At 42.0% G+C, this 14,871-nt stretch overlaps 2 protein-coding genes across 7 annotated transcripts in view; one reads left to right on the forward strand and one right to left on the reverse strand.

Moving 5' to 3' along the window:
* The window catches only part of GPCPD1 (glycerophosphocholine phosphodiesterase 1), a 51,667-nt gene extending 46,240 nt beyond the window's left edge, over positions 1 to 5,427 (reverse strand). Inside the window, exon 1 of one of the 2 annotated variants that reach the window (XM_080999125.1) lies at positions 5,403 to 5,427. The gene's annotated coding sequence lies outside the window, so the exon portion shown is untranslated. Of the gene's footprint in view, positions 1 to 4,961; positions 5,092 to 5,402 lie in introns of those variants that run through there. The other variant, XM_080999124.1, reaches the window with a different exon arrangement.
* Positions 1 to 14,871, forward strand: part of CHGB (chromogranin B) — an 89,484-nt gene that overhangs the window by 10,457 nt on the left and 64,156 nt on the right. The window contains exons 1-3 of one of the 5 annotated variants that reach the window (XM_080999097.1): positions 2,883 to 3,148; positions 7,379 to 7,492; positions 10,881 to 11,065. In XM_080999097.1, coding sequence (XP_080855223.1) covers positions 10,891 to 11,065 — 175 coding nt within the window. In that variant the 5' untranslated portion in view covers positions 2,883 to 3,148; positions 7,379 to 7,492; positions 10,881 to 10,890. Of the gene's footprint in view, positions 1 to 2,882; positions 3,149 to 7,378; positions 7,493 to 10,374; positions 10,709 to 10,880; positions 11,066 to 14,871 lie in introns of those variants that run through there. The other 4 variants (XM_080999096.1, XM_080999098.1, XM_080999100.1 and 1 more) reach the window with 4 other exon arrangements.

Below are 14,871 nucleotides of genomic sequence, written 5' to 3' on the forward strand. Positions count from 1 at the left end.
CTCCCTGTTTGAACAAGGCCGAAGTGAAAACCACTTTTGAAAAGTAAACAAAGAATGTTAAACACCTTGATAAACATTGCTGGTATCCTGGGATGGGAGATTTCCGTACATTTATGTTATTTTGCGGCCAACTTTTTTGTGTGTCCATGGGGGTTGGGAATCTTTTTCCTATGAAGGTTCCTATGAAGAACCATTGCCCTTCCAATGCTGAGCAAAGCCAAAATAGATCATGTAAAAATAATAAGAACTGAAGAATAAATATGTAAAATGAGAAAAGTTGCTCAAGTTCCCTTAATTTACATTATTTGATTGAAGAATTCTTTTTGGGGAAGAATTTGGATTAACAAGGTGCAGGGTTGTAAGATTTATGCCCCAGAATCTTTTAAACAAGGACATAGTGCAATTTGTTTGCACTGAGAATAAAACCATTTTGAGGTGGGGTTTTTTAAACAATCTGTATATAAATGTTATGAAATAATAAACAAACAAATAAACAAACAAGTCCCCTAACAACATTCCTTAAACCACTCCATTAGTATTCCATCTGCTATTTAAGTGGGTAGCAAGCATACAGATATAGTAGGTTAAAAGTGGAGGTGAGGAGGAATATAGGTGCCTCACCCACTGCCTCTAAGGCACATCCTTCAGTTCCCACTCCCATTATAGACCTCCTACCATTCCCTTGCTACAGCATTCCTCCTCTTTGTCCTGCCCTCCCTCCTCCCCACTTTTAAAATTTTGTGTGTCTGCCGCTTGTTTATCCAGAAACTTAAAATGAAAGCAGGCTCACCATTTCCTGTGTCTTTAACAACTGGTGCAGTATATGCATTTTGCAACCAGGAAAAATCTGCTCTATTTAAAGCAGGTGAATTTCACAGTTCCTTCCTCAGCCCAATTTCACAATGCATATTTGAAACAGGAACCACTTTAGCAAATTACTGTCAACATTTAAGGTGTTGGATTTTCTTAAAGGCTGCCTGCTGAAATAGACTCTGAGACAAACTGATAATATTACAATAATATTGCTGACTGTTGACCCAAGAGGACAAGCCAAGTTTCTGACTCATCGATTGACTGTTCCACCCAGTTTTAATCCTTGGTGAGAGATGCCAGTTCTTTTCTGCTGTTTGCTTAATGCATAAGCAAAGAGAAAGGTCAGAAGAACCACAACAAAAATCTTTTTTTAAAGACACTTTATGATCATAACACTGCAATACAAATTCACTTTATGACACTGCAGTGCAGTGGCCATTTGCTGGATCTGTAAAATAGTCATGGCTTTCCTAATCAGCTATCTAATAGGTATGAAAAACAAATACTTACACTTGTGGAAATGTTTAATCATAAAATTAAAATAAAAGGGCAACCTTCACACTATTCAGTTTTGACCACTGATTGCATGAAGTAAGGGTAGACGATGTGGTCTCCCATCAGCTCCAGCCAGTGTGGTCAATGATCAGACATAACGGGATTTGTGATCCAAAACATCTGGACAGCACCACAATAGCTATTGCAGACATAAAGGCTCCCTTCACTCTATTTTTCGATTTTACTTTCTCCACTGAGCTCAACGCTATATCAGGAGCTGCACCACTCCTGCTGCTCCCTATGAAACAAACACAGCTGGAAGCTGGAGTAGAAGTGACATGTGACCAGAGCATAGGCGCTCCAATACCATATTTGTTTCGCTGAGGCTCACAGTTAGCAGGGGCAGAAGGCAGGTGAGGAAGCCCTGTCCAGGAGTCAGGACCCTGGAGGGCTCCCAGTGGGTCCTACTGAGTTTGCTGTGGGAAACGTACCTCAATAGGAAGCTGATGCCTTATAAAGGCATTGTTTTTACATCAAAATAAGATTATTGTACTTGCCCAAAACCATGATAAATTCCATACAGTGAACAATCAGTTTAAAATATAACTCGGACATCTGCAGATAAAAATAGTAAGCAAACAGATGTGTCTTCAAAAGGCAGTGAAATGCCAATAAAGATGGGCCTCCTTTTTTCAGCAGGGAGGGCATTCCATTGTCTCTCAAGACGGACAGGTGCCAACAACAGGGCACTCCATAACACCAGTGCCACCAGTAACAAGCTCATTTCTGTGTTTCTACACGTCTCTTCTGTAGGGCTGCTGCTACCCTAAACAGGAAGGCTAAAGGTAGTTTGCTTCAAATTACTAGCTTTCACACCACACCTGCATCATAAAACAAACAAATGCTGCTGGTCCTAAACTCTCATGTGCTTAGACACATTCCGCTTTAAAGTACCAATTTAAAAAAACAATAAAACTTTGGACACCCATAGTATTTGTTGCATGTAATATCCTTTTTTTGCCTGGATAACTCTAGCTTGAATCTTTGGGACTTATACTGGTTTGACTGGTTTTTATCAGCAAGTTATTGACAATACGTTATTGACAATTTATCAAGGATAAATATTGAGTTCAGATTAGAGTAGGCATTTTTTTTATTTAAAAAAACACTGCACAGCATTGTAAAAAAAAAAAGAGATGTTAAAAATGACAGGCCCAGAGTCAACATACTGTGAAGCTGTAATCTTTTTCATCTTGACAGGCTGATTGCTTAATTTAGGTAAGTGCTTAAGCGTTCTGTTTAAAATGTTTCATAAGCAATGATCACAGTCACTGTGTGAACTTGAAATTGCCTTGTATCTGGTGCAGAATTCACTATACTAGGAATCTTTAGAAGGCAGAACAACAATCCAAAGTATGGTAGAGGTAGCTTAGATACACATTCACAACATTCCAGAGAATGTGTGTTCAAACCAGTTCCGCCATATCAGTGGCTGCATTTGAATGTAGTGCTAAGCTGTGGTTTAATGTTACCAGCCTCCTCCTGAGCCTGCATGCTCCACCTGCCTCCTTTGGCATGGCATGAGGAAGAGATCAGAAAATTTCACTCCAATTTTGATCAATTTAGTGCATTGTCCAAACACAAACAAGCTGTGGCTAAACTACAGCCAGTGAAAATAAGACAGTGCTGTAAACGATGGTTTTAAGTTACTTTATCCCCAGTAACCACAGTTAGGAACATAAAACAAGCCTGCCAGATTGGGCCAATGGGCCACCTTGTTCAGCATCCAGATCTCACAGTAGCCAACCAGATCTTAAGGAAGGCCTCATTTAGGCACCAGGTGAAAATGTTTCTCTTTAACCAGGCATTTGGCTGATTAACATTCTATGTCCTTTTAAATGTATAGTGGGAGTGGGGTTATTGGTTTGTTTTTGTTTTTATTATGTATTTTGTGTTCTTATACTGTATTTTTATGTTGCGAACCACCCTGTGATCTTGGGATGGAGGGCAGTATACAAATTTAATAAATAAAATAAAAACAAACTTTTTCTTTTTCTTCCGTTGTTGCCGGTTTGAAATGTCCTAGGTGGCCCCAAATACTTTAGTTCTACGGAAATGGTCTTGTATATCTGATATGCTGCTGAAACCTAGCAACCGGGTCTATTTATCCAAGCTTGTCTGTAGCTATTATTATTGGAACTTGTCAGTTTCCTGTGACTCTATTCAATACCATTTCCTCCTTCAGTTTCTGTACTTACATATTTAAAATATTTTTATCCTGCCTTTCTGTCTAAAGACACTCATGGTAGCTCATAATAGGATTTCCCGAGCGTACACACACATAGGATTGCGAGTTTAACACAATCCTGTGTACAGTGGTGCCCCGCAAGACGAATGCCTCGCAAGACGGAAAACCCGCTAGACGAAAGGGTTTTCCGTTTTTGAGTTGCTTCGCAGGACGAATTTCCCTATGGGCTTGCTTCGCAAGACGAAAATGTCTTGCGAGTCTTGAGGTTTTTTTTTCGCTTCCCCCCCCCTTTATCTAATCTGCTAAGCCTTTAATAGCCTTTAATAGCCTTTTAGCAGCTAATCCGCTAAGCCTTTAAGCCTTTAATAGCCGCTAAACCGCTAATAGCGCTAATCCGTTAAGGCGCTAATAGGGTTGCTTCGCAAGACGAAAAAACCGCTAGACGAAGACTCTCGCGGAACGGATTAATTTCGTCTTGCGAGGCACCACTGTACATCGACTCAGAAGTAAGTCCCATCCAGTTCAATGGTGCTTGTTCGCAGGTTAGCATGTGTAGAGCCAGTGGGGTGTAGTGGTTGGAGTGTTGGACTTGGACCTGGGAGACCAGGTTCAGATCCCCACTTGGCCATGAAGCTCACTGGGTGACCTTGGGCTAGTCATGGCCTCTCAGCCTACCCACCTCACAGGGTTGTTGTGAGGAATAATGCATAGCACGAGAACCATGCATTTATTTGTTTACTATTGTTTATTATATTTGTATGACTCCCTTCCTCTGAAGATCACTGGGTGGTTCACAACATAAAAATACAAAATAATAAAACAAAATACATAATAAAACAAAACAATAACCCTCCTATCGTATGTCATCTTGAGCTCCTTGGAGGAAAAAGGTGGGCTATATTTTATGGTGAATTGATTTTAGAATGCTGTGTTATTTTACTGTTGTTAGCCGCTCTGAGCCCGGCTTCGGCTGGGGAGGGCGGAATATAAATTATTATTATTATTATTATTATTATTATTATTGATTAATAACAAAAATAATATTGGATTTCAGTCTTAAGAAATTACATTATACACACAATAATAATAAAGAACGGAAAGCTTGTTTGCACTGGCAGACAATGCGTGCTTCTGCAATCCGATGCACATTTCCCGGGGTGCAAAGCCCCGCTGAACAGGCTAAAAGTAAATTTCGCTGTGCACATGCCATGCTTCAGAATGCAAGTTGTTGGTGCTTCTGCTTCTATTTTTTGAACCCCCCCCCCAAAAAAAACACAGCCCCCCACCAAGCGCTTTCTAACTGTATGAACTCTGTAAGGATTTCCTTCTCGAATTCCACTCCATGCCCCAACAGTTCCCCCGCAAAATTATGCTTCAAGTTTTCCTATAATAATAATAATAATACCGGTTGACACTACAAATTTCATCCTCGTCTCTCGCTGCACCTCCTTTTCGTCTCGCCCTCAACAAAGATGGCAGTGTTGCCTTATTCTCACGTTTAGAAGCAGGACGAGGAAGCATCTGCGCAAGTTTTATTTTTATTTTGCATTCTTAATCACCACCACATGGAGCTCTGAGGCTGAGGGGAAAAACATTTCTGTCTTTTGCTTCTATTTTGGACACGTGTGTGTCCGGCCCCACCCCCCAGTTTATGCATTGTTTCCCGTGATAGGTCCCGAGGCGACTAACAATAAAAACATTTTTAAAAAACCATTTGTAATCTGTCTAAACACCATGCGCTGCTGCCACTCCAACGAGAGAGAAAACAAAACATCAGCAAGGACCAGGAAATCCGGTCTGCAGGCAAATGAACTGCTCTGCAGCCAACATCGATTGCTTTTTTTGCCTGTGTTTTCTCGTGCCTCTGCTGTTTCAGGAACTGCCTGGCTGGAGGTGCTGAGCCTGCGTTGTAAGTCAAGTAGAAGGGGGTCCGACGGAGGCTCGCCTTTTTGCTCCTGGAACTCCACGTTTCTTGTGAGACAAGCACATCTACCAAGCAGACACGTGTCAGGGGGAGGGAGCGCGCTTGGAGGGCTTGGAAAGGGGAAGCCGTCGGGTTTCCAGCTGATCCTCCTAGTCAAATGTAATGACTCCTCAGTACGGGGTAGTCAGCTACCTGTTGTTTTTGTTGCAGGAGTTTAACTGGGCTGGTCTGAAATCCCTCCGGAATTTCTCAGCATGGTTGGACTATGATCACATGGGCTGAAACACACGTGTTTGTGTGTGTGAGAAAGTTGGCTAGAAACAGCAACTTAAGTGATATAATTTTATTTCTATGGGCTAGGAGAACATCTGACATAATAATAATAATAATAATAATAATAATAATAATAATAATTTTATTATTTATACTCTGCCCATCTGGCTGGGTTTCCCCAGCCACTCTGGGTGGCTTCCAACAGAACACTAAAATACAATAACCTATTAAACATTAAAAGCTTCCCTAAACAGGGCTGCCTTCAGATGTCTTCTAAAAGTTTGGTAGTTATTTTTCTCTTTGACATCTGGTGGGAGGGCGTTCCACAGGGCTGGTGTCACTACCGAGAAGGCCCTCTGCCTGGTTCCCTGTAACATGGCTTCTTGCAGCGAGGGAACCGCCAGAAGGCCCTTGGCGCTGGACCTCAGTGTCTGGGCAGAACGATGAAAGTGGAGACACTCCTTCAGGTATACTGAGCCGAGGCCGTTTAGGGCTTTAAAGAAGAGTTTTGTACCAAGGCGTGTTGGCAGGCTGTGCTTTGCAGAGCGAGGAATTCCAGTTATTGTGTGGTACTTGGGCTCCCTTTTTTTGAGTGAAAAGCCAGGCAGAGGGCTTGCTTGCTTGCTTTCCTAACACAGCTTGCTGGTGCTGACAGATACTGCCCCGATTTACATCTGGCACCATGGACCCCATTGTAGTTTAGATGGAGTTGGTACTGTACAAAAAACACTCCCTGCACCTAGAAAACCGGAATGTCAGAGAGAAGGCTGCCATACTAACCTTCAACCCTTCTCCACGTATATGGTTTTTGATTTAAAGGGGAGGCTGTTCATGGAGGAGCGTTTATTCCATTATGTGAGTCTGCACCTGCAGTCTGAATTTTGCTATAGCTCAAGCAGCCTGCCTCTAGTGGGAGCTAGGCCTAGCTAGAGTTGCTATAGCTGGTATGCTACAGTCATTTCAGCAGACCTAGAAACCATTAGGGTAATATTGTTATGCTCATCCCATGCACCCACTGGATATCAACTTTTCCATCCGTCAGTAAGCCTTCTTGGACCATTTTGCCTGCAGCTTCCCCAATGGAAGATCTGCCTGGCAACTTTGCTGCTGACTTAGAAAGGGACATTTGCAGTCATTCTAGCCAAACCACTATCACTCCTTTAGAACAATATTAAATTGATATGATACATATTGCAGAGCTTTTCTATAGCAGCCAACGTTGTGCCTGGGCTGAGTGAAAATAATCTAGTTTTACAATTGACTGGGGAGGCATCAATTCAACATTAGGGTATCAACATTCTGTGTATATAACAGATTTGTGGTAGGGGGAATCTCCACAGGTGCAGCTTGCCATGTCACAGGGCTTTCAAGGGTTTGGAAAACTGCACCCCCTTTAATTTCCTTGCTGCAGCCAAGCATGCAGAACATATTTATGCCCTTCTAATGACAATAAAATATTAATTTCCTGTTTTAGCAGTCCTTTTCTGTGCTTGGTCTTCAGACTATGACAAATAATGGGTGCCAAGAAGAGGCTATACTTGTGCACATATAACCTTTGGGTGTCTTGATTACTGTCAGCTGAGATGTTTAGGGTACACAATCAGTAAGTGTTTGCTGTCTTCCAGGTTCAGCTGTCCATGATTGAAGGGTGACCATAAAAGAGAACTTTCCTTTCTGACAAGAATAGCATGGCCTCATGACACTAAGGATCACCCCCCCCCCCAGTGATCCTGGCACGGGTGAGTTTAGACAGAGCCTTCAAATTTTAATTAGTTCATACATGTCCTTACTTTGTTGTACTTCTCACTAATTTAGATTGGGGGGGGGGCAGCAACAGCTATGAGGAGGACCCAGCCCCATTCAACTATATATGCATTTGTAGCCAGAGAACAGTTACGTTTTTTTTGTAGGGTTGAATGCTGGTTGATCAGATGTGTTAGCCATTTCTGTTACGGAGGACAAGATGTCCATGCTTTAAGCATGAAGCACAAACAGCTGACCTTGCTCCTCCACTCTGGGAATGCTATGAGTCCGCAGGGCCTGATCAGCAGATTAGAACTGTGGAAACGCCCGCTTCACGAAGCAATATATCACTGATTTATTCCTGAAGGTGATGGTCTTCTTTGTCCTGGATTTGATAAACACTAGGGCATATGTGGACTTGAAGCACACAGATGCTTTGGAAAGGTCACGCTGTGCTTGGCGCCGTGATGGTCAAGTTTTACTCCGTCTGTTTATTTCATTCCAAAGAGCATGACTGGATTTCTTGGAAGGCGGCTGTTTGCATGACAGGTGTTGTCAGAGCACGCAGCTAGCTTGTTTGTCTTTGGCAGGTTTCCCGGAAGAACAGTCGAAATGTCGGAGCAATCTTCGCCACTTCGGTGTGAGTGAAACGAGGAGCTCTTCAAAAACATTAGCTCCAGCTTAGATTTCCACGAAATCAGCTGCTTTCCAGCTAATCCCCGATCAGCTTTGTGACCATTTTCTGCCCCTGCTTCTTCTGATTCATGTGTCGCTTAACTTTTCTACTACTCTCCTTTTAGAGAAGTAGAAAAGGCAAGTGAATGAGATTAAACCATGATGATTTGGTTACTGCTGTTCACAGTAGGCTTTTTTTGAATTGGCACAAAAACATTGCTCAGTTAAACAATGCTTTTGTGCTGATTTAGTTTAGTTCAATGAAACACAAGAACTGGGCAAAATATTCATTGAGAAATGGCTGTAGTTTATGTTCTCAAAAAACTGACCACCTGTTAATATAATTCCCAGACCTGAGAAATCATATGAGCACATGCTGCCTTATGCTGACTGTGACCATTGGTACATCTAGCCTGGTATTGTCTGATCTGAATGGCAGCCCCTCTTCAGAGGGTCTCAGGCTTTGCTGTCAAGCCTTTTGAGTGAAGAATCTGGTCACTTAACTTGGGACCTCATGCATCCATGTATTCACCCAAAGTTTCATTTGACAATAACTTGCTTTTCCTGCCTCACCCCTGTCGCTGTTCTCTAACACGGAAACTGTTCTTATTAGCATTAACCTTGCCTCCGTTCTCTAGGTCAAGTAAACCGATCATGTTCTGATCAGAAAACTGATACTGTGGAGTTAACTAGCAAGTGTGATGCAAAGGGCAAGTTCAACAGCATTCTGTAGAAGCAGACACACACACACAATCTGGAGCCAATAGAAAAGATCTCTCTCTGTGTCTTTATTTAAAATCATTTTTGTTTGTAGGGGTGGAGTGGGTCTAACAGAGAATATTGGAACCCCTTTTCACCATACCAGACAGTTGAAAATACAAAAACACACGCAGGCGTAATGCTTTCTCTAAGCTAATTGTGTAAATTGTTCTCACTTGCTTGACAATAGCAATGTGCTGGAAAAGGGCTCTTGGGTGTCGTCTTCTCCGACTTGGTAGAATGTCATTGGCATTGTAGAACCATATGTCTGTATATTCTCAAACACAGGGGTGACATAATACAGTTATGAAAGATTACTTCTGATGTGTAGGCTTTTCCCACAAATTCTGGCCACTGATTCCCACTCTTCTAAGGGGCTCTGCTAGGGCAGCATAGTTTGTACCCATCTATCCGTCCCAGCATTCAAACTATGAGGAAGCGCTCTCACACTTTTTGTGATACATTCTCCCTACTGTCAGCAGTATGATTCCCATGCATTATTTTTGTGCCTGCACTAGGGCTGCGCATAATACTTCCGTGTACAGGCTTTTCCTACTTCGAGATTGCTCTTCTGGAAAAGTTGTGGTCCTCCAGATGTTACTCCAGACGCTCATACCCCATTGGAACAGATAATTCATCCTTCTTTTCTTTTTGGAGTTAGGTAAAGAAATTATTTTGAGTAGCTGCCATACGTATTCTGATCTTGGCTCTCAGTTTGTGCAAAGCGTGGTTGTGCCTGATAAACTTGATGGGTAATCAGGCGTTTAAACAAATGGTGCATAGTGCTTTAAAGCCCAAACCACCAGTTGACAACCACAATACCAGAGAGTAGATTCTTGACCCGGATGCAAAAAGATAGTTGTGTAAGTATTAGGTGGACCTCTACTGAAAAGACTCTCGGTCCGGTCACCCTCCATTTTTCTACCAGAGGAGGCACTCAGAGAAGGGCCTCCAGTGGTGACCTAATGGTCTGGCCAGGCTCATACAGGAAGAGATGCTCCCTAAGGATGAAAGTTATCCAATAGAAGCTGCTGGATTGTGTCTTTAAAGATTTGGTCCTGCACATCTGTTTGGAATTATTTTATGAAGTTATGTAGTCCCTTCTGGTGTTCCTCAGTTGAGTCTGCTTAGAGCAGGCATGGCCAAACTTGGCCTTCCAGATGTTTTGGGACTACAACTTCCATCACCCCCAGCTAACAGGACCAGTGGTCAGGGATGATGGGAATTGTAGTCCCAAAACACCTGGAGGGTCAAGTTTGGCCATGTCTGGCTTAGAGGTTCCTCTAAAACGCAGTACTGGAGAGTTGCCTCTTAGCCTCTCCTGTGTAGCCCAACTTGCTCATCATGATGTCAGCTCCTCCTTTGTTGGCTACTTTAATTATGATGTCAGCACTGCTTCTGAGCCTGTGGATGGCTTTATATGCTGCATGGCTGAGCCTCTGAATATCAGAAAGACAATATGCATTTCCAATGTACTCTTCTCCCTCCCACGAAGGAAACAAAATACTTCAGTGCTGTCTATGGACCTCTTACCACTGGGAGTGCTTTATAGCATGTTTCCAGAATGTACCGTACACAGTATTCCCCCAACAGAGAAAACCACCAGCTTTGTATCTTAAGACAATTCCAAGCTAAAATATGTCAAGGTGGTGTTCCCATGCGAAGAAATCCATAGCATAATAAATCTCCCAGTTTGCAAGTGGGGTGCTGCTTTTCAGTTCATTCTACATTTACTCAAAATTGGAAGACCGACTGAGTTCAGTAGGGCTTCCACCCAGGTCTGTATGTCCAGGTCACTTCATTGCAAACAGGCTTGCATTGGAGTATTTCCCCCTTTCTATTTTCTAATGGGTGGAGTGGAATACTACACAACATCCTGAAATGAAAAAGTGGGCTGTGAATTGTCAAAATAAATCTAAAGAGCAAAATCAATTCTTGCCTTTGTTTCAGTGGTCTTGCCATGGAAGGAAGCGAAGCGACGTCAAGCTGCCAGTCTGGAGAAAGCAGCTTGCTGGACATACCATGCACCATAAGTGCAGAAAGTTTTCTGCTGAATCCCAGAACTGGGAGAAGTGATGAGATTCTCAGTCCTGCTGGCACATTTGTTTCTCCGGCATCCACAGAAGTTGACACAGGTACAGGACCGTCACTGATATTACTCTCATCGGCACTTATGTTCCCCTTCCCCTGCCCAGAATAGCCAGGTAGAGAAAAAGACACACTAGACACATTTTCCTGATACTAGGCAGCTGTTTGCTTGAATATGAATGATTTGTTTGCGTTTCAAAGAGTTGGGATCATGACACCTTTTCATTCAAGTTTAGAATTAAGAACATAGGAATGGAGGTATGTAACCAAATTATGGAAGGGAAGGGGGCACCAGAATCGTGGAAAGAGGCATTCATCACTTTGATACCAAAATTGGAATCTGAAAAGACTCAACTTAAGAACTACCGTCCCATCTCACTCCTAAACGTGGATTATAAAATTTTTGCTGATATCTTGGCAAATAGACTGAAAAAAGTTTTAAAAGAAGTAATTCATAAAGACCAAGCAGGCTTTCTCCCTGGCAGGCATTTGTCTGACAACACCAGGAATATTGTTGATGTTTTGGAGTTATTGCAGACAAATTTGAATACAAAAGCAGCTTTGATTTTTATAGATGCGGAGAAGGCCTTTGATAATATATCTTGGAAGTTTATGAAGAAAAATTTGGAAGGGATGGGAGTGGGAAGGGCGTTCCAAAATGGTATTGAAGCAATCTATTCAGAGCAAAAAGCTAAATTGATAGTAAATAATGTGGTGACAGAGGAGTTTAAAATTGAAAAAGGAACACGACAGGGGTGCCCCTTATCACCCTTGCTATTTATTTCTGTCCTGGAGGTGTTGCTTAACTTGATCAGGAAGGACCAGCAGGTGGAAGGAATACAGGTCGGAGGAAAACAATATAAACTGAAGGCTTTCGCAGATGATTTGGTTTTGACATTACAGGAGCCAGAATCCAGCACAAAAAGAGCTTTAGAACTAATTTCTGAGTTTGGTCGGGTGGCGGGATTTAGGTTAAACAAACAAAAAACTAAGGTCTTGGCAAAAAACTTGACACCTTCAGAAATAGAGGGGTTTCAAAAGGAAACAGAATTAAATGTGGTTAAAAAAGTGAAATATCTGGGGGTTAATTTGACCGGGAAAAATTTGAATCTATTTAAAGACAATTATGTAAAATGCTGGTCTGAAATCAAAAAGGACTTAGAAATTTGGTCAAGATTGAAACTTTTCTTGTTGGGAAGAATTGCTGCAGTTAAGATGAATGTATTGCCAAGAATGCTGTTTCTGTTTCAGGCCCTGCAGATCGTGGACAGAGTGGAGTGTTTTGGAAAGTGGCAGAGGGACATTATGAAGTTTGTCTGGCAGGGCAAAAAGCCCAGAATAAAATTTAAAATACTAACAGATGCAAAGGAAAGAGGGGGATTTGCCCTGCCGGACTTAAGGTTGTATTATGAAGCTGCATCCTTCTGCTGGATGAAAGATTGGTTTTTGTTAGAAAACACTGATGTCCTAGATCTGGAAGGGTTTAACAATGCTTTTGGGTGGCATGCATATTTGTGGTACGACAAGGTGAAGTCTCATAAGATGTTTAAAAACCATATTGTCAGGAAATCTTTGTTCACTGTCTGGACTAAATATAAGGACTTACTCGAAAACAAGACTCCGAGGTGGTTATCACCGATGGAGGCTAAGGCCACAAAAATACTTAATATGGGGGGTGGCTGGGCAAAATATTGTGAAATAATAGAAAGAGAAGGTGACACTTGGAGGTTGCAGAGTTTTGAAAAATTGAAAGGAAAGGTGCGAGACTGGTTTCATTACGCCCAAATTTTAGAGATCTTTAAAAAGGACAAAAAAATTGGTTTCCAGGTGGAAAAATCAGAATTAGAGTTGGAATTACTTGAACCTAAGACGAAAGTGCTTTCAAGAATGTACAACTTGTTGCTTAAATGGAATACTCAAGATGAGATGGTTAAATCAGCCATGATAAAATGGGCACAAGACATTGGATACAACATTATGTTTGAAGACTGGGAAAGGTTATGGACCACCGGTATGAAATTTACGGCATGTAGTGCCTTAAAAGAAAACATTATGAAAATGATGTACAGGTGGTACATGACCCCAGTCAAACTCGCAAAGATATACCATTTGTCAGACAATAAATGTTGGAAATGTAAGGAGGCTGAAGGAACATTTTTTCACCTCTGGTGGACATGCCCGAGGGTGAAGGCCTTTTGGGAAATGATTTATAATGAGTTGAAAAAGGTATTTAGGTATACCTTTAACAAGAAACCAGAGGCCTTCCTCCTGGGCATTGTGGGCCAGAGAGTGTTAAAGAAAGATAGAACTTTCTTTTTATATGCAACTACAGCAGCAAGAATTCTTATAGCTAAATATTGGAAGGCACAGGAGTTACCCACACTGGAAGAGTGGCACACGCAACTGATGGACTATATGGAATTAGCCGAAATGACGGGCAGAATTCGAGACCTGGGAGAAGAGGCAGTGGAAGAGGATTGGAAAAAATTTAAGGACTATCTACAAAAACATTATAAGCTATATGAAAGTTGAGAATTTGCTAAGTTTTGAGAAAAACATGCTTCAGTATTGAGATTCGAAAATGATTGAAATTAAGTCATGACGGTGAAAAGTTTAAATTTAGAATATATAGATAGATGAAAGTACAAAAACATATGAAATAAGGTATTAATTTGCTGTATAATATTCTTTTATTGTAAAGAATGCAGGGATGGAAGATCTGGGGAAGTCCAGTTGATTATGAAAAAAGATGTGGAAAAGTGAATTTTCTTCTTTCTAACTTTTTCTTTTTCTTTGTAAAACTGCTTTTGTTGTGTAAATTGACGATGGATTTTGACTTTGGAAAAAAAGCAGTAAAAAATATTATTTAAAAAAAAAAAAAAAAGAATTAAGAACATAGGAAGCTGCCTTATACCAAATTGGACCATCAGTCCATCTTAGCATTTTCTTCAGTAAGGGTATCGGGTGGTTGCTCGAGAGCAATCAGGCAAGATACCTCACTGGTCTTTTCAAAAGCTTTCTTATTGGTGCTAAAAAAACCTTTACAATGCAGAGCGCCTCTATTCCATGTCTTGCTCATTCACTGGCAGAATCTGAGAGTGGGCGGTCCTTAAATCTTCCCCAGCAGTTTAGTTTCTTGACCCCCAGTCTGCTCCTCCACTCTCTGCGCGAAAGCCTACTGCGCAAGGAAGGCTTGGGTAAAGGGGGACCTCCCTCCTCCCCGCTTTGCTCAGGCAAGGTGTCCTGGCACCGCCTTGCATCCCCCGAGCCCTGCATCTCCTCCCCACTAGAGGCGTGGCTTCCTTCCTCCGCTGAGGAAGTGCTGCTTCCCACGATCTTTGGGGGCTCTCTGTAATCCATCCGCCTTTTCCCCTCTCGCCCCTGAGCCGATGGCAGTTCCCTGACAGTGACTTGCAGTGTTCGCTCCAGGGTTGGAGACGGGGGTATTCCCAGCCATGCCACTGAGCTGTGATTCTTCCCCATAGGGGTAATTGTCACGCGGCAGTGCTGGCTTAAAGTTATATTTGTGCCACAAAGTTCTGGGTCAAGTTGATTTGGCGACTTGCCTTGCTGAGTCATTCATTCCCTGCTTCGTGTCTGGCAAAGGTGACTTACTGCAATCTCATGTGCTATCTCATTCAATTGTTGTCTCTTCCTGGGCAGAGGACTATTTTGGTGGACAGAGGACCGAGTTTAATATGAATCGATGAGATCATGTCTGCAGTTTCAAAATAAGCTTTAAGATGAAAAATTTTGGTTGGAAATAGAAGTACAAACCATGGCACAAAACTCAGGGTTTTGGGGGTTTTTTTTAAAAGGAAACTCTCTTCCTGCTTCCTGACTGAAGCCATTC

This window comes from Podarcis pityusensis (assembly GCF_964106645.2).
Source record: "Podarcis pityusensis genome assembly, chromosome: 3".
Classification (NCBI taxonomy): Eukaryota; Metazoa; Chordata; class Lepidosauria; order Squamata; family Lacertidae; genus Podarcis; species Podarcis pityusensis.